General features: G+C 42.7%; 1 protein-coding gene across 3 annotated transcripts in view; it reads right to left on the reverse strand.

Moving 5' to 3' along the window:
* oca2 (oculocutaneous albinism II) overlaps positions 1 to 25000 on the reverse strand; it is a 370587-nt gene that overhangs the window by 270986 nt on the left and 74601 nt on the right. For all 3 annotated transcript variants that reach the window (XR_014536975.1, XM_083562919.1, XM_083562918.1), the window contains exon 22: positions 14705 to 14798. Coding sequence is in view for 2 of the 3 variants with exons in the window: in XM_083562919.1 (XP_083419045.1) it covers positions 14705 to 14798 (94 nt within the window). In the remaining variant the exon portion in view is untranslated. The remainder of the gene's footprint in view (positions 1 to 14704; positions 14799 to 25000) is intronic.

Genomic DNA, 25000 nt, shown 5'->3' on the forward strand with positions numbered 1-25000 from the left:
AAACCCGGGGCAGATGTGTGCTCCAGAGAGCTCCTCCTGTCTCCACTTCAGACACGATTGCTTTCTGATGAAGGCGGCAGGCTGCGGCGTCTCTACCTGAGGGTTGTGAAGCTATTTTAGAAATAAATGAGAAATAGACCTGAGCTCAATCTGTGATTTACAGAAATGAGGGATAAGAAGATCCTCGCTCGGGCTCCGAGTCGATCAGAAGTAAGCAGTGTGCAGGTCTGAACTAAAAGAACCGAGGGCTAAAAAAATAAACCAAACACCTCATCACACGTCCAACTCTAATGGGTTATGCCAGGTTCTTTCACAATGTGGACTATTATATATCTCTTGATATGACCTTGATCTGCTGTCTGGCTGAGACTCGGCCCTTTACACGAAAACCTGTAATCCATACGTGATCGATATGTGACATCATGTTAACGCAACATGTGAATGCTATGTTGTTTCTAGTTATCAGAAATTATTGATGTAAGGGAAAGAAATTACTTCAAAAGCAGACATCAATTAACAAATAATAATTATTTTATATTAAAATGAAAGTGAATGAATTACTTGAATTAAAACTTATTAATCATGAGGCTAATAATTACATGAAAATAAACTCATGTGAATTAATGAAATGGGAAAATTAATGAAAGCTGGGGAGAATCACATGCAAGAAAAGTGTGTAAATAAATTATGCTTAAAAATAAATAAACGTGAATAAATCCAACATTAAAATAAATTAATCATCTGCAAGAATCATAAGTAAATATGTGAAAATGTATTCATTAATTAATCGATTGATTGGTTGGTTGATTAATTGAAAGGTTGGTTGATTGATTGATTGATTGATTGATTGAATGATTGATTGATTAATAAAATGCAATCGTGTCAGGAAATTTTTTATGATGAAAAACTATACATATATGAAAAAGTAATCACATCTATTACCAATATTCAAATAAATGAACAACTTGTATCATATGTGAAAAATGATCTGAAAATTATGTAACTGTAAATGCAGGAAATAATATTTGTTTAAGATTTGTAAGTGTAAAATTCCCATGAGAATGGTCTGATGGTTGAGGTGTAAAGGTTGTGATGGTTCACGTGTGAAGGGTGTGATGGTTCATGTGTGAAGGATGTGATGGTTCATGTGTGTTGTGTGTAATGGTTTACATGTGAAGGGTGTGATGGTTGAGGTGTGAAGGGTGTGATGGGTTACGTGTGAAGGGTGTTAAGTTTGACGTGTGTTGTGTGTAATGGTTCACTTGTAAAGGGTGTGATGGGTCATGTGTGAAGGGTGTGATGGTTCACGTGTGAAGGGTGTGATGGTTCACATGTGAAGGGTGCGATGGTTCACGTGTGAAGGGTGTGATGGTTAACACATGTGAAGGGTGTGATGGTTCACGTGTGAAGGGTGTGATGGTTCACGTGTGAAGGGTGTGATGTTTCACTTGTGAAGGGTATGACGGTTAACACGTGTGAAGGGTGCGATAGTTCACGTGTGAAGAGTGTGATGGTGCACGTGTGACGAGTGTGATGGTTCACGTGTGAAGTCTGCGATGGTTAAAACGTGTGAAGGGTGTGATGGTTAACACGTGTAAAGGGTGTGATGGTTAACACATGTGAAGGGTGCGATGGTTTACGTGTATAGGGTGTGATGGTTCATGTGTGAAGGGTGTGATGTTTCACTTGTGAAGGGTATGACGGTTAACACGTGTGAAGGGTATGACGGTTCACGTGTAAAGGGTGTGATTGTTTACATGTAATGAGTGTGATGGTTCACTTGCAAAGCGCATGATGGTTGACGTGTGAAGGGTGTGATGGTGCACGTGTGACGGGTGTGGCGGTTGACATGTGAAGCGCGTGATGGTTGACGTGTGAAGGGTGTGATGGTGCACGTGTGAAGGGTGTGACGGTTCACGTGTGAAGTCTATTCAGTAAGGCCGACCCGAAGCCAGAACTCTAAATACATAAAAACTCTCTGTAGGGATGTGCTTTTCGTTCCTGTAGAATCCGGGCTCAATACCACACGTTCTCACAACGACATGACTCCTGTCACAGCATCACCTCGATCAATAACACAGCTCTTTCTATTAGACCAGAGTGCTGTCTCTCACACACACACACACACACACATACACACACACATGCTTTGAGATGGCCTTGAGTCACACACAACACTTCCATCAGAATTAGCACAAAGTACACATTTCTGTGGCCTGGACACTCTGTACTACATCACAACTAAGTTACAGTGTCACTCACACACTTCAGGTTCATAACTGCACTTAAAACGCTACGGAATTTCCCCCTATGCATTGGTATACATGCTAATAATGCCTAAATGCAGCTTTATGAGGCATCATTAGAACCAAAAACGCTAAAAACTGGCATAGTCATAACTTACAGAGGGGGAAATAATTATTTGATCCCTTGCTGATTTTGTAAATTCACCCCTTTACAAAGAAATAAACAGTCTAGAAGTTTTATTGTCGGTTTATTTTAACAAAGAGATTAATAAATTAATAAGAAGGTTCTTCTAATATCAACTCATTATGTGTATAAAAGACACCAGTCACTGAATCAACCTCTTCCATTTAAACCTCTCCACCACGGGAAAGACCAAAGAGCTGTCAAAAGACGTCAGGGACGAGATTGTGGACCTGAACAAGGCTGGAATGGGCTTCAAGACCATCAGATTGTTGTCTTGGCCGTATGTTTTGGGTCATTGTTATGCTGGAGGACCCGTCCATGACCCATCCTTAGTGTTCTGGCTGTGGCCAGGAGGTTCTCATCCAAGAATCTACAGTTCATGGCCCTGTTCATGTGGTAACGTTTTCCTGTACCCTCAGCAGAGAAACAGCCCCAAAGCATAACGCTTCCTCCTCCATGTTTGACAGTGGTGATAGTGTTCTTGGGGTGTGATTCTACATTTCTCTGCCTCCAAACACGTTCTTGCGTTCTTGAGCAGAAGGTCCTTAGTGTGTTGCCCAGCTGCCTTGAGATCATTAACAAGCTCTTCCGGAGTAATTCTGGACTGATCCCTCACCTTTCTCAGAATCATCCTGACCCCATGGGGTGAGATTTTGCGTGGAGCTCCAGAGCGAAGGCGATTGACTTCTCTTGTATTTCTTTCATTCCACTGGTCTTTTTCTCACCAAGCTTCTTGCTAATGGTCTTGAAGCCCATTCCAGTCTTGTGCAGGTCCACAATCTCGTCCCTGACGGTTTTTGACAACTTTTCCATGGTGGTGGAGAGGTTTGAATGGAAGAGGTTGATTCTGTGACAGGTGTCTTTTATACACATCATGAGTTAATATCAGGAGAACCTTCTTGAAGGTACAGCAATAATTTATATATATATATATATATATATATATATATATATATATATATATATATATATATATATATATATATATATATATTGGATTTTTTTCTGGATATTCTGTCTCTCTGTGAAAATAAACGACAATAAAATTCTAGACTCTTTATTTCTTTGTGAAGGGGTAAATTTACAAAATCAGCAGGGAATCAAATAGGTATTTTCCCCACTGTGAAGCCACAAGCAGCAATTTCAGGACCACAAGCACCCAAACTGCACATTCACAGATGTGCTACAACATTTATGATTTATATTGTGATATTTGTCTAACAAGGTGTGAGAGCAACACATTTGCTGTATATTATAGCATCAGGTCATGGCTCTGAACATGCTGACCAGGTTTGGTCAATGCACTAAAGAGTCATCTTAAGGTTTACTCTAATGATGATGATGATGATGATCATGATGATGATGAGTGGATGTTGTTTGTATGAGTAGTTCTTAAAAAAAATCCAAGATGTAATTGACAATGAACTTTAGAGTGAAACTCCAGCAAAGCCTTAGGTTTTTGAACATAAGGTTCAAATGTAATTTGTCATTTTTGTTCTTTCAAAGTAGGTCCAAAGAAGATCCGAATCCCAATGATGGCACTAGAGTGTTGGGAGCACTGGACTCAAATTTACATTGATGGCATCTGGCAGATGCAGATATACAACAGAGCAACTTACAATTATCTTATTCATACAACTAAGCAGCTGTAAGGTTAAGGGTCTTACTAAGGGGCCCAGAATTGGCAGCTTGGTATGACTGGGATTTGACCTCATAAAACTACAGATCCACAGTCTAATGCCAACCATGTGTACAGTGCCTTGCAAAAGTATTGACCCCCCCTTGGCGTTTTTCCTATTTTGTTATCTTACAACCTGGAATTAAAATTGATTTTTTGGGGGGTTTGTATCATTTGATTTACACAACATGCCTATCACTTTAAAGATGCAAAATAATTTTTATTGTGAAACAAACAAGAAATAAGACAAAAAAACAGAAAACTTGAGCGTGCATAACTATTCACCCCACCAAAGTCAATACTTTGTAGAGCCACCTTTTGCAGCAATTACAGCTGCAAGTCTCTTGGGGTATGTATCTATAAGCGTGGCACATCTAGACACTGGGATTTTTGCCCATTCTTCAAGGCAAAACTGCTCCAGCTCCTTCAAGTTGGATGGGTTCCGCTGGTGTACAGCAATTTTTAAGTCATACAACAGATTCTCAATTGGATTGAGGTCTGGGCTTTGACTAGGCCATTCCAAGACATTTAAATGTTTCCCCTTAAACCACTCGAGTGTTGCTTTAGCAGTATGCTTAAGGTCATTGTCCTGCTGGAAGGTGAACCTCCGTCCCAGTCTCAAATCTCCGGAAGACTGAAACAGGTTTCCCTCAAGAATTTCCCTGTATTTAGCACCATCTATCATTCCTTCAATTCCGATCAGTTTCCCAGTCCCTGCTGATGAAAAACATCCCCACAGCATGATGCTGCCACCACCATGCTTCACTGTGGGAATGGTGTTCTCGGGGTGATGAAAGGTGTTGGGTTTGCGCCAGACATAGCGTTTTCCTTGATGGGCAAAAAGCTAAATTTTAGTCTCATCTGACCAGAGTACCTTCTTCCATATGTTTGCGGAGTTTCCCACATGCCTTTTGGCGAACACCAAATGTGTTTGCTTATTTTTTTCTTTAAGCAATGGCTTTTTTCTGGCCACTCTTCCGTAAAGCCCAGCTCTGTGGAGTGTACGGCTTAAAGTGGTCCTATGGACAGATACTCCAATCTCCGCTGTGGAGCTTTGCAGCTCCTTCAGGGTTCTCTTTGGTCTCTTTGTTGCCTCTCTGATTAATGCCCTCCTTGCCTGGTCCGTGAGTTTTGGTGGGCGGCCCTCTCTTGCCAGGTTTGTTGTGGTGCCATATTTTTTCAATTTTTTAATAATGGCTTTAATGGTGCTCCGTGGGATGTTCAAAGTTTTGGATATTTTTTTATAACCCAACCCTGATCTGTACTTCTCCACAACTTTGTCCCTGACCTGTTTGGCGAGCTCCTTGGTCTTCATGGTGCCGCTTGCTTGGTGGTGCCCCTTGCTTAGTGGTTGTGACAGAGTGAACTGTCCCTTTAGTCATCATGACGCTAAACACACTACACTTTCACTTCTCCTCCGTTTCTCGCTACAGCGCTGTGGGTGCACACACACGCCAGGTAGCACGCCGCTCGCACACACACACACACACACACACACACACACACACACACACTCACTTCATTCTCTCATCTCTCATCCCGGACAATAAACGCACACACACACACACACACACACACACACACACACACACACACACACACAAACAAATGGACTTCCTAAAACTTTGTGTACTTTGTCTCCTTTTGTTTGTTGTTTAAGTTTCATGTACTCACCTGTTTGTTGCATCGGTCTTCTGGGTTGGGTTTGGATAGCAGCCAATTGTAGCGCTGAATAGCGGCTGGCTTTAAAGCGCCAGCGCTGCGTCGCGCATGCGCGGTAAAACCAGAAGTCGGCAAGTATATGTTTATGGGACATTTTTTTTGGGGTGATTATTATTATTATTGGTATTGTTATAATTTTTGTTATCATTATTATTGTTATTATTATTATTGTTATTGTTATTATGTTTCTTATTTATTATGGTATATGTAATGTTATTCCGCCATTCTATGACTGGCTACCAATTACCAAACCCCTTTTGGGTGAGATGGAGTCCAAGGGGAGGGGCTTACATGTTATAAACCGGTCTCCTACTTCAATTCAGTGTGGGAGTTGTAGGAGTGTTGTATTGTGGAGTTGTATTGGGGAGCTATTGTAGCGAATGCACATGAGCAGGTGCGCCTACTTTGTATATAGGTTTCTTTACTTTTTTTGTAATTGTCTTTGTTTTGTTATTTTGCCACTGTTTCTTTTCTGTGGAGTTGTATGTATTTTGGGCTTTGCACTTGAGCACGCTGTAAATAAACACCACTTTACACGGAACATCACAGCGAGTATTGCCATCATTTGGGTAGAAGGCGAACCCGTAAGGCCGCTCTACCACATTTGGTGTCAGAAGTGGGATGGCTACTCGCAGGGCAGTGCCAAGAGGACGCAAGGCCAGGATGGTGCTTCGTTCCCAGACCCAGGCAGCCACTAATGAAGATGGAGCATGGGGAACAGTGGATTCAACTGAGGAAGAAAGAGAGGAGGATTGGTTGCCTTCTGTACGACCCAAGGGTACGGCATCCAGGACTGGAGCAGGGCCGCCCATTAAACCATTCGAAGAAGGGATGGCAGAGGTGTCCCGGCAGTTCATGCACGCACAGGAGCAGCAAGAGCACCGCTACCTCCAAGCGCTGCAGACACTGCAGGAGACCATGCAGCAAGCCATCCAACCAGCTTCTTCATCACTGGGCCTGGAGAGCCTACGAATGGAGCTGCCCACACCAGCACCCCGGAGGATTAGCCTGTCCCCAAGGGTTCCGCACACTCCAACAGGAAGCCCACAACTGAAGCTTCCTACACCAGCTCCCGGGGAAGTACTACTGCAATGAGAGTCCAGAGCACACCGACGCCCACCAGTCAGCCACTGCTCAGAACCGAGCTCAAGTTGCCAAGCTTCCAGCAAGGGGAAGACATTGAGAACTATCTGCATCGATTCGAGTGGCTCGCCAGAACCTGGAAGTGGCCGGAGGACGAATGGAGCCACCAGCTGGTTCCACTGTTGACCGGGCAAGCACTGGAGGCCTACCTGGCGATGGATGAAGACCAAGCAGTGGTCTACAGTGAGCTCAAGAAGGCACTGTTGGAGAAGTTAAACATTTCTCCAGAAACCTATCGTCAGTGGTTTTGTGCGACTACGACCCCAGTTGCAGAGACACCCTCAGAGACGAATAATCGGCTGAGCCACTTGTACCGCCATTGGGTGCGACCGGAACTACACACCAAGGAGGAGATTGGTGAGATGGTCATCCTGGAACAGTTTCTCCGTGTCCTGCCATACGAGATCAGGATACGGGTAAATGAATGGGAGCCGAGAACTGGGCTAGCTGCTGCCAAACTTGCCCAGCAGTATCAGAACGCTCACCAGGAGAGTCGTCGTTTTCAACTGGTGAAAGATGACCAGACGAGGTCTACCAGTGGATGGAGTGCTGGAGAATCTCGCCGCCACATTCAAGCCAGCAAGGGGGACAAAGACACCAGAGAACAGAAACTCACGTGCTACTATGGTCAACAGCCAGGACACGTGCCCAGCAAGAAAGGCCAAGCTGACGGGGTTTTGTTATGTCCCAAGGAAGGAGGACAGTACAGTGACCGTAATGGGAAGGAGTTGAAGGCTTTGTTGGACACTGGGAGTTCAATGTCAATGGTGAAAAGATGGCACGTGACCAGTGTGTCTTTCACGAATCACACAAAGCTACAATGTGTGCATGGAGAGGTGAAACAGTACCCCCAAACAGAGGTGAATGTGACCATAAATGGAAAGACACACCTGCTCACTGTGGCTGTTGTGGAAACTCTACGGGCGGATGTTATTTTGGGACGTGATGTACCGGTATTACCAGAACTGGTCCAAGCAAACTGGGAGGAAGAACGAACGAGATCCAACGTCCAGCTAGCCTGTCCAGTTGTCACTCGGGCCCAAGCTAAGATGGGACCGCAGCCATTGCCTGACATGGACAGTAGCTTGTTGCAAGGCGGGACCAAGGGGCCCAGAAAATCCCGTCGCCAACGTCGGCTAGAGAAAGGACTTGGTACCCCGGTGCCGGAGATTAAAACCGAAGGACTGGAGGTGAGTGGATGGACTGTACCAGTGAACATCGTGGAGCGTGCAGACGAGTCGCTAAAATCTTTATTCGAGAAAGCGTTGCAAGGCAAGCAAGCGGACGTGTGTGGGGAGCAGTACGTCATTAACAACAATATCCTCTATATGCAAGCCTCGGATGTAACCAGGTTGGTGGTGCCCAGATGTTGTCGCCCCGTGGTGCTGCATCTAGCACATACAGTTCCCTGGGCAGGACATCTGGCTCTGCAGAAGACCTACGCACGTATCAGCTCACGATTCGTCTGGCCGGCGTTGTACACGGATGTACAAAAGTACTGCACCACATGCCACACCTGTCAGCAGACCAGTGCTGTGCGACGACAAGACAGGGCCCCTCTACAACCATTGCCCGTAATCTCCGTCCCATTCCAACGCATCGCTATGGACATAGTAGGGCCACTGGAGAAGAGCAGTACAGGATATCAGTATATCCTCGTCATCAGTGACTACGCCACTAGGTACCCAGAGGCATTTCCTCTCCGCTCCATCACCACCCCTAAGATAATAAATGCCCTCATTTAGCTGTTTTCTCGGGTGGGAATCCCAGAAGAGATCCTTACGGACCAAGGGACCGAATTCACCTCAAAGCTGATGAAACAGTTACACCGACAGCTGGGGATCACCGCTATCAAGACCAGTCCATACCACCCGCAGACAGATGGACTGGTGGAGCGCTTCAATAAAACGCTCAAAAGCATGCTGCAGAAGTTTGTGTCGGAAACTGGAAGGGACTGGGACAAATGGCTACCTTTCTTGCTATATGCCTACCGGGAGGTGCCACAAGCATCGACTGGCTTCTCACCCTTCAAGCTCCTGTACGGTTGGCAGGTCCAAGGACCTCTGGATCTCCTCCGGAGAAACTGGGAGGACCCTTGTTTAGAAAAGAAGGCCGAAAAGGGCATAGTCCAGTACATCCCAGAGATTAGGGATCGTCTGGAAAACTACAGGATGCTGGCAGAGGAGAACAACCTAAAAGGCTCAAAAGTACCAGAAGACGTGGTATGACCAGCAAGCCTGTAGCAGAGAGCTACGACCAGGACAGAAAGTACTGTTGTTGCTGCCAACGTCCACGAGTAAGCTCCTTATGAAGTGGCAGGGGCCCTCCAGTGTGGTACGGAGGATGGGGCAGACTTCGTACGAAATCCATCATCCAGACAAAGGCAAGGCAAAACAAACTTACCATATTAACCTGCTGAAGGAGTGGAAAGAGCCTCCCAGTGAAAAGGCAGACCCGGTACTGCTCATTCAGAAGGTGGAGAAAGATCCAAAGGCTAGCGAGCAGACAAAGCCAGCAGAGGTAGACCTCAGACACCTGAAGGCACCCAAAAAGGCTGAGCTGCAAACGCTCTTTGGTCGGTACCCGGCGTTGTTTCGTCAGAGGCCTGGACGGACCAACCTGGTACACCACAAGATCCGCCTGACCAATACAACCCCATCTCGACAGAGACCGTATCGGGTACCTGAGAGGCTGGTGGCACCACTGAAGGCAGAAGTTAGGACTATGCTGGAGATGGGAGTAATCGAGCCGTCAAGCAGTGAATGGAGTAGTCCGGTGGTCATCGTACCGAAGGAAGGACAACACCCTCTGCATCTGCATTGACTTCCATCGATTAAACTCCCAGTCCCAGTTCGACGCGTACCCGATGCCACGCATTGATGATCTGCTGGAAAAGATCGGGGGAGCCAAGTACGTGACCACCTTAGACCTGTGTAAGGGATATTGGCAGGTGCCTCTAGAAAAGACGTCCCGACCTTACACAGCGTTCAGGACCCCACTTGGACTGTTCCAGTTCACGGTTCTTCCCTTCCGTCTACACGGGGCACCAGCAACGTTCCAAAGGTTGATGGACCAAGTGCTGCAAGGCGGGGAAAAATGGTCGGCCGCGTATCTGGACGATGTGGTGGTCTATAGCGAGACCTGGGCTGATTACCTAAACCACCTCGAACAGACCCTGAGGAGGATCCAGGAGGCGGGCCTGACACTGAACGTGGCTAAATGTGTGTGGGCCAAGGCTGAGGCAGACTACCTGGGTTACTGCTTGGGTGACGGAGAGCTGAGGCCGCAAGTGGACAAGGTGGAAGCCATTCGCAGCAGGTCGAGGCCTACAACTAAGAAGGAGGTCAGGTCCTTCTTAGGACTGGTGGGATGGTACCGGCGGTTCATCCCAAATTTCTCCACCACCGCAGGACCGCTGACCAACCTGCTGGGAAAGGCGGTGAAGAACCCTATAAGGTGGACTGACGACTGTGAAACAGCCTTCGTCACACTGAAGGAAAGAATGTGTGCAGAGCCTGTCCTATGCAGTCCAGACTTCACAAAGCGGTTCACCGTCCAGGTTGATGCATCTACGGTGGGCATTGGAGCAGTCTTGACCCAGGGTGAGGAAGGCAACCAGAGACCAGTCGCCTTTCTGAGTCGGAAACTGCTGCCACGTGAAACCCGGTACTCCACCATTGAAAAAGAATGCCTGGCAATCAAATGGGCCCTGCAGAGCCTGAAGTATTACCTGCTAGGAAGAGAATTCACCCTGGAAACAGACCACAGAGCATTAACCTGGATTCACACCATGAAGGACCACAATGCTCGGGTGACCAGGTGGTACCTCTCCTTGCAGCCGTACAACTTCAGCATCAGACATCGTCCAGGGAGACAGAACCTGACTGCTGACTACCTGTCTCGCCACCCTGCAAGCTCGCGGCTTGGAGAGGGGGAAGTTGATGTGACAGAGTGAACTGTCCCTTTAGTCATCATGACGCTACACACACTACACTTTAACTTCTCCTCCATTTTTTGCTACAGCGCTGTGGGTGCGCACACACACGCCAGGTAGCACGCCGCCGCACACACACACACACACACACACACACACACACACACTCACTTCATTCTCTCATCTCTCATCACGGACAATAAACGCACACACACACACACACACACACACACACACACACACACACACAAACGAAAGAACTTCCTAAAACTTTGTGTACATGTTCTTTGTCTGCTTTTGTTTGTTGTTTAAGTTTCATGTACTCACCTGTTTGTTGCGTCAGTCTTTCAGGTGGGGTTTGGATAGCAGCCAATTGGAGTGCTGAATAGCGGCTGGCTTTAAAGCGCCAGCGCTGCGTCGCGCATGCGCGGTAAAACCGGAAGTCGGCAAGTTTATGTTGATGGGACATTTTTTTTGGGTGATTATAATTATTATTGGTATTGTTATAATTTTCGTTATCATTATTATTGTTATTATTAGTATTGTTATTGTTATTATGTTTGTTATTTATTATGATATATATAATGTTATTATGCCATTCTATGACTGGCTACCATTTACCAAACCCCTTTTGGGTGAGATGGTTGAGTCCAAGGGGAGGGGCTTACACGTTATAAACCGGTCTTCTACTTCAATTCAGTGTGGGAGTTGTAGGAGTGTTGTATTGTGGAGTTATTGGAGAAATTGGAGAGCTAATGTAGGGAATGCACATGAGCAGGTGCGCCTACTTTGTATATAGGTTTCTTTACTTTCCTTGTAATTGTCTTTGTTTTGTTATTTTGCCACTGTTTCTTTTCTGTGGAGTTGTATGTATTTTGGGCTTTGCACTTGAGCACGCTGTAAATAAACACCACTTTACACGGAACATCACAGCGAGTATTGCCATCATTTGGGTAGAAAGCGAACCCGTAAGGCCGCTCTACCACAGTGGTGTTGCAGACTCTGGGGCCTTTCAGAACAGGTGTGTGTATATATATATATATATATATATATATATATATATATATATATATATATATATATATATATATATATATATATATATATATATATATATACTGAGATCATGTGACACTTAGATTGCACACAGGTGGACTTTATTTAAGTAATTACGTGACTTCTGAAGGTAATTGGTTGCACCAGATCTTATTTAGAGGCTTAATAGCAAAGGGGGTGAATACATATGAACGCACCACTTTTACGTTATTTATTTTTTAGAATTTTTTTAAACAAGTTATTTTTTTCATTTCACTTCACCAATTTGGACTATTTTGTGTATGTCCATTACATGAAATTCAAATAAAAATCAATTTTAATTCCAAGTTGTAAGGCAACAAAATAGGAAAAGGGGGGTTAATACTTTTGCAAGACACTGTATGTGATCACTGCCAGTGATGGTAATTATTGGAAGAAATCTCTAGATAAACACAATATCAAGCTAATGTAAAACCAAATCTGGTGAAGATTGAAGGAAATCTGGAGGAGGAGCAACGATGGAAATGGATTCATTTCTGGGATGAACTAAATAGTCCATAGAACTAAGGAAGCATATGTATCATGTTATTGTAGTCTTTCAACAGTAGGTGGCAAAACAATTGTTGTATAGTCTTAGAATTGTTCGTTTTATCCCTAATGAGTGAGCCGGTGCCAACTTCAAGACCCGACTACTGCAACTCTATTGCAGTAGTCTAACTCTAACGCTATTCGTCCACTGCAAATGATCCAAAACGCAGCTGCACAGCTTGTGTTCAATCAGCCTAAGTTCTCTCACACTACCCCACTGCTGAGCTTCCTTCACTGGCTTCCAGTAGCTGCACGTATCAGATTTAAAACACTGATGTTTGCCTACAAAGCCAAAAATGGACCAGCACCATCTTACCTCAGAGACCTCATCACATCTCACACTGCACCACGCTATCTGAGATCCTCCAGCTCGACTGGTACCACCTTCTCTCAGAATGAGAGGTAAGTATACTTCAAGGCTCTTCTCTGTTCTGGCACTGAGGTGGTGGAATGAACTTCCCCTAGATGTTTGTACAGCGGAGTCCCTGGCTATCTTCAAGCAATGATTGAAGACCTACCTCTTCTTGAAACACTTAAATTAGCACTTTCCAGGTTTGTAGAATTCAAGAGTTATATTTATATTAAGTTTGTAATCTTGCGTACCAGTGTAGATTTATTCATTACTAGAGACTCGAAGCACTTTTGTACGTCGCTCTGGATAAGGGCGTCTGCTAAATGTCGCAAATGTAAATGTAAACTCCGGTGATGGAAAAACTCCCTCAACTGGGGGGCACTAAATGACCATTTATTACAGTTACTGTTGTTAAAGTGTGCAGTGATGGACAATTAAATGTAAACTGTGGTCCTGAGCCATAGCAGACTGTTGATATTAATTACAGTCCAAATCCATCCTCAAAGTCATGGGAATTGCTTCTGATCATAGTCCTGAAAATGGATACCAAGTTTTGTGTCATTGTGCAAAGCTTTACCTGAGGTACAGATTAACTTCCTGTTTTCCGCCTTTGCGTTCTGATTCATTGCCCAATTACAATTCTTTAGAGTATTTTGAATTCTTTTAATAACTTTTGTCCAAGTTGCTCTAAAGATAACTTTGCCCAATTTCGTGATGATTGGACAAAAGAAAAAAACGAGGAGTAGCAAAATATAACGTAAGCTGATGGTAAAAAATTGGTAAGTTTTAATATTTTCAAAACATTGTTTAAAAGTTATGACCATGAACATACTTTCAAATTAGGTCCAAATACGACCGGATGGTGTCGACAGAGCAATGGCCCGATTTTAATTAAATTGTTGCTCCTCAATCAATGTCACAACTACCAAAAAGTTCTTTAGGCTGCCATAGACGCTAGCCAGATCAAGCAATAGAATAAAAATAGTTGCTTGTGCAATGGGCAGTTTGAACATTTGGAAACGTTCCATTAATACTGAACGCTATATACAAGCTTTAGAGCAACAAAAGCTTTCATCCAGAAAACATCTTGTTCAGCGAAAGTCTTGCATATTTGAGCAAGGCTATGCTAACTATTACAACAGCATGAATTCATAGTAGAAGATTCTGGGTGCTGAACTGCCCGGCCTGCGGTCTATAATCACCATTTGAAAACATTTGGCACATCATGAAACTAAAAACACAATAAAGGAAACGCAGAACTGTTAAGCATGCTAGAATCCCGTATCAGACACATTTGGGACTACATTCCTCTCCCAAAACATCAGCAACGGGTCTCTTCAGTTCACAAATGTATACGGACATGGCCCTGTCCCAACTTTTTTTGAGACGGGTTGTAGCCATCTGATTCAAACTTACCTTATTTTTTCCTTAAAATGTAAAAAAAAAAAAATTTTATTTATTTATTTTAAATGTTTTTTTTTTTTGCTTTATTGTGAATAAAATATGGATTTGTAAGATTAGCAAATCATTGCATTTTTTGCACAGTGTCCAAACTTTTTGGAATTGGAGTTGTAAGAAGAAGAAAGTTTGAATAACAATAGGAAGCATATGTGCTGTTGCTGCTTGGCCCCGTAATAATGATTTATCATTAAATGTGTTCTTTAGCATCTAGTATTATGTTTAAATTGTTAAATTAAATACCACATAAAATTCTGTATTTCAACTAAATAATTCAGGGGTTTTGACTTTTTAATTGTCAAATTTTCTTTAAATATTTTTTATTCAAAAGGCAATCACGCATGCTAAAATCATGCTAACTCACCTCCGAGACACGCCCCCATGGCCAAAGCGAATATTAGAGGTTTCACGGGCAGGTTCACGTCGTCATCCTGGCTCAGGTTAATCAGCACTGGAATCTGTTGATTAAACAGGCAATGAATCAACACTGGTGACGATAACGCAGAACCAGAAAGGAACCCGGTTTGAACTTTAGCTCAGTTCCAGGCTTCATTTCAGATCTTCATTAAAATGCTGTCTATTCATTTGAGCATTTTTTCCCACTCTCTAAAGCTTTCTGACTGTCAAGAACCGGGCTGTTAAGAGATTGAGTCATATTTCGGTACAGCACGGCTCAGGGGAGGAAAGAAAATCAATAAAAAGCAGCATTGCATTTATCTATTTTTATTCACCCTAACAGGCATGCCGCATGATTCACAGCGTCGGGAAAATTGGATGGAGATAAAAATATGGTCGTTTGCAACCACATACAGTAACGGCATCTCAAAAGAGACAGACCCGCCTCGGCGCGAGTTCAAACACTAGAGAGCTCATTAACTAAAGATACCGTCAACAAAAACGTGGCATTCCTGACCAGAGTCTTTAATACAGAGGGAAAAAAATCCTTATGTGACATTTTTACTTCATGAAAATGGAAATCGAGTGGTTTCTACCCAAAATACAGACTAATAGTACTGGTTTAGATGTTGGAGGTTAAGATGTTGGACTTCTGAACATTACGGTGATGAGTTTAAATCCCAGCACTGCCACTCATGGGCCCTTGAGCAAGGTCCTTAAACTTTTTACCTGCTCAATGTAGAATTGTAAGTCAATCTGGAAAAGGGCCAAATGTAGCAACGTCTCTACTATGTCTCGTCATTGCTCCTCATGTTCATGTCTCCCAGTCATGGCTGAATCCACCTCCGTGTTCATTAGTGGGTTAACATACAGTACACGCCTGTTTACGCGTCCTGTTTTACTGAGCCGTATACGTTTTTTTTTCTTCAGTTCTCAACCGGGTTCTTGTTTCCTCTTGTTTTGAAACATGGAAAATGAAATGTGAATAAATTACATTCATCAAAATTAAATTTGTTAATGTGAAAATTTTATTAATCACGTAAAAAAACACAAAGAGCATGTAAAATAAATGAAACTTGAAAAAATTTTAATAAAAAAAATAAAGGTGGCAGGTGATTGAATCCAATATAAAAGACTCAAGAATTACATGGGAGAATGTATGTAGAAATGATTCAAACAATTAATTAATTGATTGATTGATTGATTTAATTAATTGATGCAACCGAACTGAAATCTTGCCAGGAAATTATTGTAGATGAAAAATATTAATATATAAAAAATGGATCACATTTAAATAAATGAACCACATGTATTTATATTGGGATTATCTGGAAATCTTGTAAATATGAATGCCAAAAATAGTAAAATTCCCATATAAAGGGTGTGATGGTTCACGTGTAAAGAATGTAATGGTTCATGTGTAAAGGGTGTGATGGTTCACGTGTGAAGGGTGTGATGGTTCACGTGTAAAGAATGTAATGGTTCATGTGTAAAGGGTGTGATGGTTCATGTGTAAAGGGTGTGATGGTTCACGTGTGAAGGGTGTGATGGTTCACGTGTAAAGAATGTAATGGTTCATGTGTAAAGGGTGTGATGGTTCACGTGTGAAGGGTGTGATGGTTCACGTGTGAAGGGTGTGATGGTTTACGTGTAAAGGATGTTATAGTTCACGTGTGAAGGGTATGATGTTACCATGTGAAGGGTATGATGTTACCATGTGAAGGGTGTGATGGTTTATGTAAAAAGGGTGTGAAGGTTGACGTGTAAAAGGTGTGAAGTTTATGTTTATATGCCTGTTTTAATTACACACTTTTACCCTGCACTGGCTCCTGGTTCCACATGAATTCACATGACATTATGGAAGTGAACATGGACAGATGTGATTCATTGACCCTGAAGTCTCCCCTCAGGAACTTGTGCAAATCAGTACATCTGAAAAGCAGGTATTAAATCTGCATGAGTGGAAAATAATTAGAACGTTGAAGAGGATTTTTCTCTATCAAATCGTATCATATAATCTGAATATTTCTGACATTCCGGCCTGAGTTTAATACGCTGTATGGGAAAATGTTCCCTCATGACCTTGTGTCTAAGTAAATTGAGATTTGACTCTGACACTATGCAGATTTGATTTGAAATTACATTAAAGCTGAATAACTTGACCAACATTCCAATTTGGACCATTAAGTTTATTGACTTAAGATTTTACCTTGAACCCAGCCATTATGGAGGCACAAGCCAGTGCACTCTTAGTGCTGGTGTAAATTGTACTACTGTTGGCTGAAGGAGGAGAAGGAGAGGAGGAAGACGTCTACAGAGAGAGCAGGGAAAGGAGCAGTGGAGGTTCGGGTTGGTATTTTAAATGTTGGCACTATGACTGGTAAAGGGAGAGATGGAGCTGATATGATGAAGAGGAGAAAGGTAGATATGTTGTGTGTTCAGGAGACCAAGTGGAAATGGAGTACGACCAGGAACATTGGAGGTGTTTAAAATGTTCTATCATGGTGTGGATGGAAAGAGAAAAGGTGTAGGGGGGATTCTGAAGGAAGAGTACAGTAAGAGTGTAGTGGAGATGAAGAGAGTTTCTGATAGGGTGATGATCGTGAAGCTGAAAGTTGAAGGGGTGATGATGAATGTTATCAGTGCCTATGCCCCACAAGTCGGCTGTGAGATGGAGGAGAAGGAAAAATTCTAGAGTGAGTTAGGTGAAGTGGTAGAAGGTGAACCTAGGAATGAAAGATTGGTGATTGGGGCAGACTTTAATGGGCATGTAGGTGAAAGGAACAGAGGTGATGAGGAGGTGATGGTAGGTATGGTTTTAAGGAGAGGAATGTGGAAGGGCAGATGTTGGTAGATTTTGCTGAAAGGATGGAAATGGCAGTGGTGAACACGTATTTTAAGAAGAAGGAGGATCATAGGGTGACGTATAAGAGTGGAGGAAGGTGCACACAGGTGGACTATGTTCTATGTAGGAGAAGCAACCTGAAGGAGATTGGAGACTGTAAGGTGTTGGCGGGGGACAGTGTAGCTAGACAGATCGGATGGTGGTCTGTAGGATGGTTTTGGAGGTGAAGAAGAAGAGGAGGAGAGTGAAGACTGAAAGAAGAATAAGATGGTGGAAACTGAAAGAGGAAGAATGTAGTGTGAGGTTTAGGGAAGAGGTCAGACAGGAGCTCGGTGGTGTTGAAGAGGTGCTGGATGATTGGGGAACTACTGCAGAAGTGTTGAGGGAGGCAGCTAGAAAGGTTCTTGGTGTGACATCTGGAAATAGAAAGGAAGATAAAGAGACGTGGTGGTGGAACGAGTAAGTGCAGGAGAGCATAAGAAGAAAGAGGTTGGAGAAACAGAAGTGGGATCAACATAATGATGAGAAAAGTAGGCAGGAGTACAAGGAGATGCAGCAGGTGAAGAGGAATGTAGCGAAAGCCTTAGTTGGACACTAAGGAAGGAGAAAAGGATTTGTAGCGATTGGCCAGGCAGAGGGACCGAGCTGGGAAGGATGTGCTGCAAGTTAGAGCAATAAAGGATGGAGATGGAAATGTGTTGACTAGTGAGGAGAGTGTGTTAAGAAGATGGAGGGAGTATTTTGAGCAGCTGATGATCGAGGAAAATGAGAGAGAGAGAGAGAGAGAGAGAGAGAGAGAGAGAGAGAGAGAGAGAGAGAGAGAAGGTTGGATGATGTGGAGTTGGTGAAGCAGGATGTAGATAGGATTAGTAACGAGAAAGTGAGAGCAGCGATTAGGAGAATGAAGAGTGGAAAGTCGGTTGGACCAGATGACATACCGGTAGAAGCATGGAGATGTTTAGGAGAGATGCAGTGGAGTTTTTAACCAGATTGTCTAAAAGGATTCTGGAAGGTGAGAAGATGTATGAGGAAAAGAGAAGGAGTGTGCTGGTACCGATCTTTAAGAATAAAGGAGATGTGCAGACCTGCAGTAACTACAGGGGAATTAAGTTGATCAGTCACACCATGAAGTTATGGGAAAGAGTAGTGGAAGCCAGGCTGAGAGAAGAGGTGACCATCTGTGAGCAACAGTATGGTTTCATGCAAAGGAAGAGCACCACAGATGCATTATTTGCTTTGAGATTGTTGATGGAGAAGTATAGAGAAGGTCAAAAGGAGTTGCATTGTGTGTTTGTGGATTTGGAGAAAGCGTATGACATGGTGGAGAGAGGAGTTGTGGTATTGTATGAGGAAGTCAGGTGTGTCAGAGAAGTATGTGAGGGTGGTGCAGGACATGTATGAAGACAGTGTGACAGCAGTGAAGTGTGCAGTAGGAACAACAGACTGGTTCAAGGTGAAGGTTGGACTGCATCAAGGATCGACTCTGAGCCCTTTCCTGTTTGCAGTGGTGATGGACAGGTTGAGAGACGAGGTCAGACAGGAGTCTCCATGGACTATGATGTTTGTGGATGATATTGTGATTTGTGGTGAGAGTAGGAAGCAGGTGGAGAAGAGCCTGGAGAGGTGGAGGTACACGCTGGAGAGAAGGGGAATGAAAGTCAGTAGGAGTAAGACAGAGTACATGTGTGTGAATGAGAGAAATTTCAGGTTCAGGAGTTCAGGTACCTGGGGTCAACAGTGCAGAGTAATGGAGAGTGTGTTAGAGAAGTGAAGAAAAGAGTGCAGGCAGGGTGGAGTGGGTGGAGAAGAGTGATAGCAGGAGTGATTTGTGATAGAAGAGTATCTGTGAGAGTGAAAGGGAAAGTTTATAGGACTGTGGTGAGACCTGAGATGATGCATGGTTTAGGCCCTGTTTACACGAGAACGCTCGCGGGTGAAAACTTAAAAATATTTTATCGGATTTGCTTTTCGTTTAGACGGCGACGGCGTTTTTGGGGCTTAAAAACGCAAAAAAGTGAAACCACCCTCCAGAGTGGAAATCTTAAAAACGCTCCACCGTCGCGTTCCGGTCTAAAGGGTAAAAACGCAAAAATCTGCTCATGGTGGCTCTCGTCGCGTACGCGTTTACGTTACAGGCATGCGCCAGTACAGGAAAATGTCGGATTATTTCCATACGTCGGACCTTCAAGTTGCCCTAGCAGCTCTGATAAATATACAAGAGTCTTTTCAGCAGTTGTACGAAATATTCTCAGATAGTATTACTGATCAGAGAAGGCGCATTAATTAAGGAGGAAGGTTGTACGCAGGTGCGCAGACTTGGTGTTGTTGTGTGGTAGTGCTTCACAGTGCCACCTAGCTGCCTGGAGTGCATACTACATCGAATTTCACACACTTTTGCGTCACCATATGCACGCAGATTTCCCCCCCATAACACTCGTCTAAACGCAAAATAAAAAATGATAACGCAATGCCACTTTTGCGTTTTCTCTTCAGATCGTTTCCGTGTAAACAGGGCCTTAGAGACAGTGGCATTGAGTAAAAGACAGGAGGTGGAGCTGGAGGTAGCAGAGCTGAAGATGTTGAGATGTTCGTTGGGAGTGACGACAATGGACAGGATTAGAAATGAGTTTATTAGAAGGACAGCGCATGTAGGACGTTTTGGAGACAAGGTAAGGGAGGTGAGATTGAGATGGTTTTGACATGTGCAGAGGAGGGACATGGGGTATATCAGTAGGAGAATGCTGAGGATGGAGCTACCAGGAAGGAGGAAAAGAGGAAGGCCAAGGAGGAGGTTTATGGATGTGGTGAGGGAAGACATGCAGGTAGTTGGTGTGACAGAGGCAGATGTGGAGGACAGGGGGGTATGGAGACGGATAATCCGCTGTGGCGCCCTCTAATGGGAAAAGCCGAATGAAGAAGAAGAAGAAGAAGAAGAAGAAGAAGAAGAAGAAGACTTAAGATTTGACCTTGATGTTATTTGACTTGTGATTTGACTTTAAAGCTAAGTGACCATGTTTGACCTTAAAGCTTAGTGACTTAGGATTAGATCTTGAGTCTGAGTTTCACTGTATTTGACCTTAAAGTTATTTCAGATTGCCCATGATGCTATTTAACGAGATTTGACTTTGAGGATAAGGGATTTACTATGAATTTGAAGCTGTGTGAAGAAGTGACTTCTCCAAAATAAAAATTTTGACAATGAAGGGAAGATACTTACAATTTTATCTTGAGTCTAAGTGATAAGATTTGACCTTGAAGTTTATTGACTTGAGATTTGACATTGAGGTCAAGTGACCTAAGATTTGATCTTGAGGGTAAGTGATTTAGGATTTGAGCTTAAAGTTAATTCAATTGAGGTTTGACTATGGGACTAAGTGACTTAAAATTTGACCCCAAAGTTAATTGACTTGAGATTTGACTTTAAGTATAAGTGATTTAAGATATAACCTTGAGGCTGAGAAACATGTGATTTGTCCTTGAGTCTGAGTGATTTAAGATTTGACCTTGAGGATCATTGGATTAAGATTTTATCCTGAGGTTTGACCGGAGCCTAGGACTTGGAAAGATAACTAACCTGAAGTTTTTCTTTGACCGCTGAGATATAAATTAAGTTAAATCTTTATAAATGTAATGTTTATTTTAAAAGTGTTATACAAAGAGATTTAGAAACAAACAAATACAATTTATCTTAGAATTTTGGTGAAATTGCTTAAAACCCCTTTAAAAATATGTGGCTTGGGACTTGGCTTTGACAAAGAAAACAGAAATAGGTGTAAAACTTGATTCTCTGTTGATCTCCATACGAGGTGGCATCAAAAGGTTAGAAGACTCGCTCTGTTTACGAGGAAGTATTTTATTTATCTACGTTTTCAAACTGTCACCTTCAAAATAGTCCCCTTGCATAGCAATACAGCTCCTAGTGTCCCATTCTGGAACATGTCCTGGAAGTCTTCTTTTTGAATCGTGCCAAGCAACTTCTGCGATTCGCGCTGGATCTCCACGAAGCAGTCAAAACGCCGACCTTTGAGTCAAAGCTAAGTTGCCAAAACATTCAGCCAACGTGCATGATGATCGTCGAAGAACAATTCATACGATCTCACTTCCAGCCACCCTACTCTACAGATTTCACCTTCTTCCCAAAGATGAAGGTCCAGATCTATGGTCACCATTTTGACCCATTATGGAGATCCAGCAGTACTTTCTCTAAACAGTGCTGGTCTCTAAACTTTTTGAAACCATGTGTGTTCTTTATTTAAGTGAGCACCAGAGAAAAAGTCAAAGCAAAAGTCAAATGAAGCCGATTCTGATGGTGAAACCTGTTGCCAGCTTCCTGTTCATTCCTTCATGAGTTTTTACACTTGAGTTTGATGGTTCACTTCCTTTTCATTGCTTCTTCCAGCTCCACCCTCCATTTATAAACCTGCATGTCAACACCCCCCATTGCTACAGATATCAATCAGTAATGTAACGTCAATTATTTAGATTTCCTTATTCTATGAATTATATCATCGCCAATACGTGTCATGTGACAGCAAGCTATAAGATATAATTCCTTCTTGTCAGTTCCTGTATTGAAAAAAATTTACTTTAGGCTGAATACACAGCAGGCTATAAAAAAATAAAAAATAAAAAAAAGATTGAGATACAGTAAAAGCAGCATGAATAAAGAGCCTCTGCGTAAGTGGAGACTTTAATAAGATGCTCAGAACACTATCCTGTAGTCATAGCTACCAAACCAAACCGTTCTAAATCTATTAAATCCTATTCTGCCTTCAACACTCCAACATCTTCCTCAGAATGTTCCACCGCAGAAATACGTCCCACCTTTCCATTTCACTTCAATATACAGCCCATTTTGTGTTTTGCAGGAACTCTCTGTGCAGCAACAAGCTCGAATAAATTACTCAGCACAATCGCCAGTACTTCTTTTTTTTTTACTACATTTTCCATCCGGCTTGTTTTTGCGGAAAAGTTAAGGACTGAAGATCCTGAACAACCTTTTAATTGAGCTGACAAGAAAATAGCTGTTTTTCATCTTTTCCTGTGGAACGCAAATAACTATTCAAATTCCATCTGGAAATAGCAAGGAAGCTCTAAAACCTGACATGGAAACGCTTTTCGCTGTTATTACACACACACACACACACACACACACACACACACACACACACACACACACACACACACACTGGGTCATAACTCTTTTTTTCTATTTCTCAACGCATGTTTGGTAACAAACTTGTTTTAGAAGGTTATTGAGTTGCTAGGAAACGGATAAAGGATAAATATATCGGAAGCCATTACAACAATCGAGTCAATCATTTTTGGTATTAACGAGGAGGAAAAAATAAAACACAAGCACCATTTTGCCACTACGGAGGTATAAACGAATAAATGAACATAAATACATGTAAACGATTATGTCAACAAATATTAATATACATTTAGTCTCCATTCAGCATTATGATAAGCTCCTCTCACTGGGAAGATGTTCCACTAGATTTTGGGGAGATTCATTTAGACACAAGGGTGTTAAAGTCAGCTACTGATGTAGGTGAGAAGATAAGCAGGCCTGGGGTGCTCAATAGGGCTGAAGATCTATGGCAGGAGATCTTCCACTCCAACCCATGGAAAGCAGATCATCATTGGCTTTGTTCATCGTCATGCTGAAACATGGATCCAAAGACGTCCGATACAATCGTGCGACTTCAACTCTTACATAAGGCTGGAAAAGTCGTGTCCCAATAGTTTTGGCCAAACAGTGTATATACAGAATAAATATACAGTAAAAAGCTTTTTAAGTTATAAGCTGTCATAAACTGTACATTGAGCCTCCAGACACCTACTCTTAAGTCAATAAAAGGTGACGTGACATAGCCTCTAACTCCTGTTGGAATAAACCTTTATGAACCTTTCTACTGATTTACGACACTATGATGTCAATAATGAGGAATACACTCTTTATGACAGCTTTCGCTAATCACAATGAACCTTTATAACGGTGTCAAAGCTTTATTTTTTCTCATAACGTTACAATAAAGATTCCGATAACGGATACAAATGTGATTATAATGTGACATTCTATCATAAAGTAAAGAATTGTGATGGACTGTAAATGTATTTAGAAGTAATAAACGTAAGAATAAGGCGTCGAGTGAGTTTGTGGAAACACCGGCGTCAGAAAGGCGTGTGAGAGTAAAGTCTGAGCTCTGTGATGTTCTCACACAACAGAAGTTAATTACTCACACTGCACTGAACACACACTGATTGTGAAACTAATTAGATATCACATATTTAATCCACACACACTGTGTGACCTGTCAAACTGACCGAAACGTGCAGAACGACAGGCAAGAGGAGGAAGATCAAACGAGGAAGAGGAGGAGAAAAATGAGGAGGACAATAAAGAGTAGAAGTAGGAGACAGATGAGGAGAAGGCAAAGGAAAAGGATGTGGAGAAAAAAAAGGAGGAGAAAGCAGGGGAGAAGGAAGAAAATGAGGAAAAGATGAGGAGGAGGAGGAAGAAGAAGAAGGAAGAAAAACAGAAGGTGGAGGAGGATGAAAAAGAGAAAAAGAAGAAGGAGGAAGAAAATGAGGGAAAGGAGGAGGAGGAGGAGAAAAAAGAAGACGAGGAGAAAAAAAATAGGAAAAGATAAGAAGGAGGAGGTAAAGAGGATGAAGAGTAAGAAGAGAAGAAAGAAGAAGGGATGAGATAGAAGAGGAGGAGGATAAAGTGAATGAAGAGGAAGAGGAGAGGGAGGAAGAAGAGAGAGAGAAAGAAGAGGATTAAGAGGAAGAAATGGATAAAGAAGAAGAGAGGGAGGAAATAATGATGGGAATAAAAAAGACCAGGCGTATTTTTCTTCTTCATTTACAGTTTGAGGAGAATCTGGAGAATGATTTGGGTTTTGTGTACAAACACAGGGAAAAAAGAGAAATGAAAAACAGATCAGAGAATTAAATGAATAGAGAATCTTCTTCTTCTTCTTCTTTGGCTTCTCCCTTTAGGGGGCGCCACAGCAGATCATCCGTTTCCATACCCCTCTGTCTTCTACATCTGCCTCTTTCAACACTAACTACCTGCATGTCCTCCATCGTCGTCACTCCCAACGAACATCTCAACATCTTCAGCTCTGCTACCTCCAGCTCCACCTCCTGTCTTTTACTCAATGCCACGGTCTCTAATCCATACAACATCTCAGGTTTCACCACAGTCCTATAAACTTTCCCTTTCACTCTCACAGATACTCTTCTATCACAAATCACTCCTGCTATCACTCTTCTCCACCCACTCCACCCTGCCTGCACTCTTTTCTTCACTTCTCTGACAAAATAAACAAATACAAAATGTAAAAAAAAACAAAGACATGGAGGGAAAGAAAGGCAATTAAAGTGATGTGTTTAAGTATTCATAAAGCA

This window comes from Silurus aristotelis (assembly GCF_946808225.1).
Source record: "Silurus aristotelis genome assembly, chromosome: 2".
Classification (NCBI taxonomy): Eukaryota; Metazoa; Chordata; class Actinopteri; order Siluriformes; family Siluridae; genus Silurus; species Silurus aristotelis.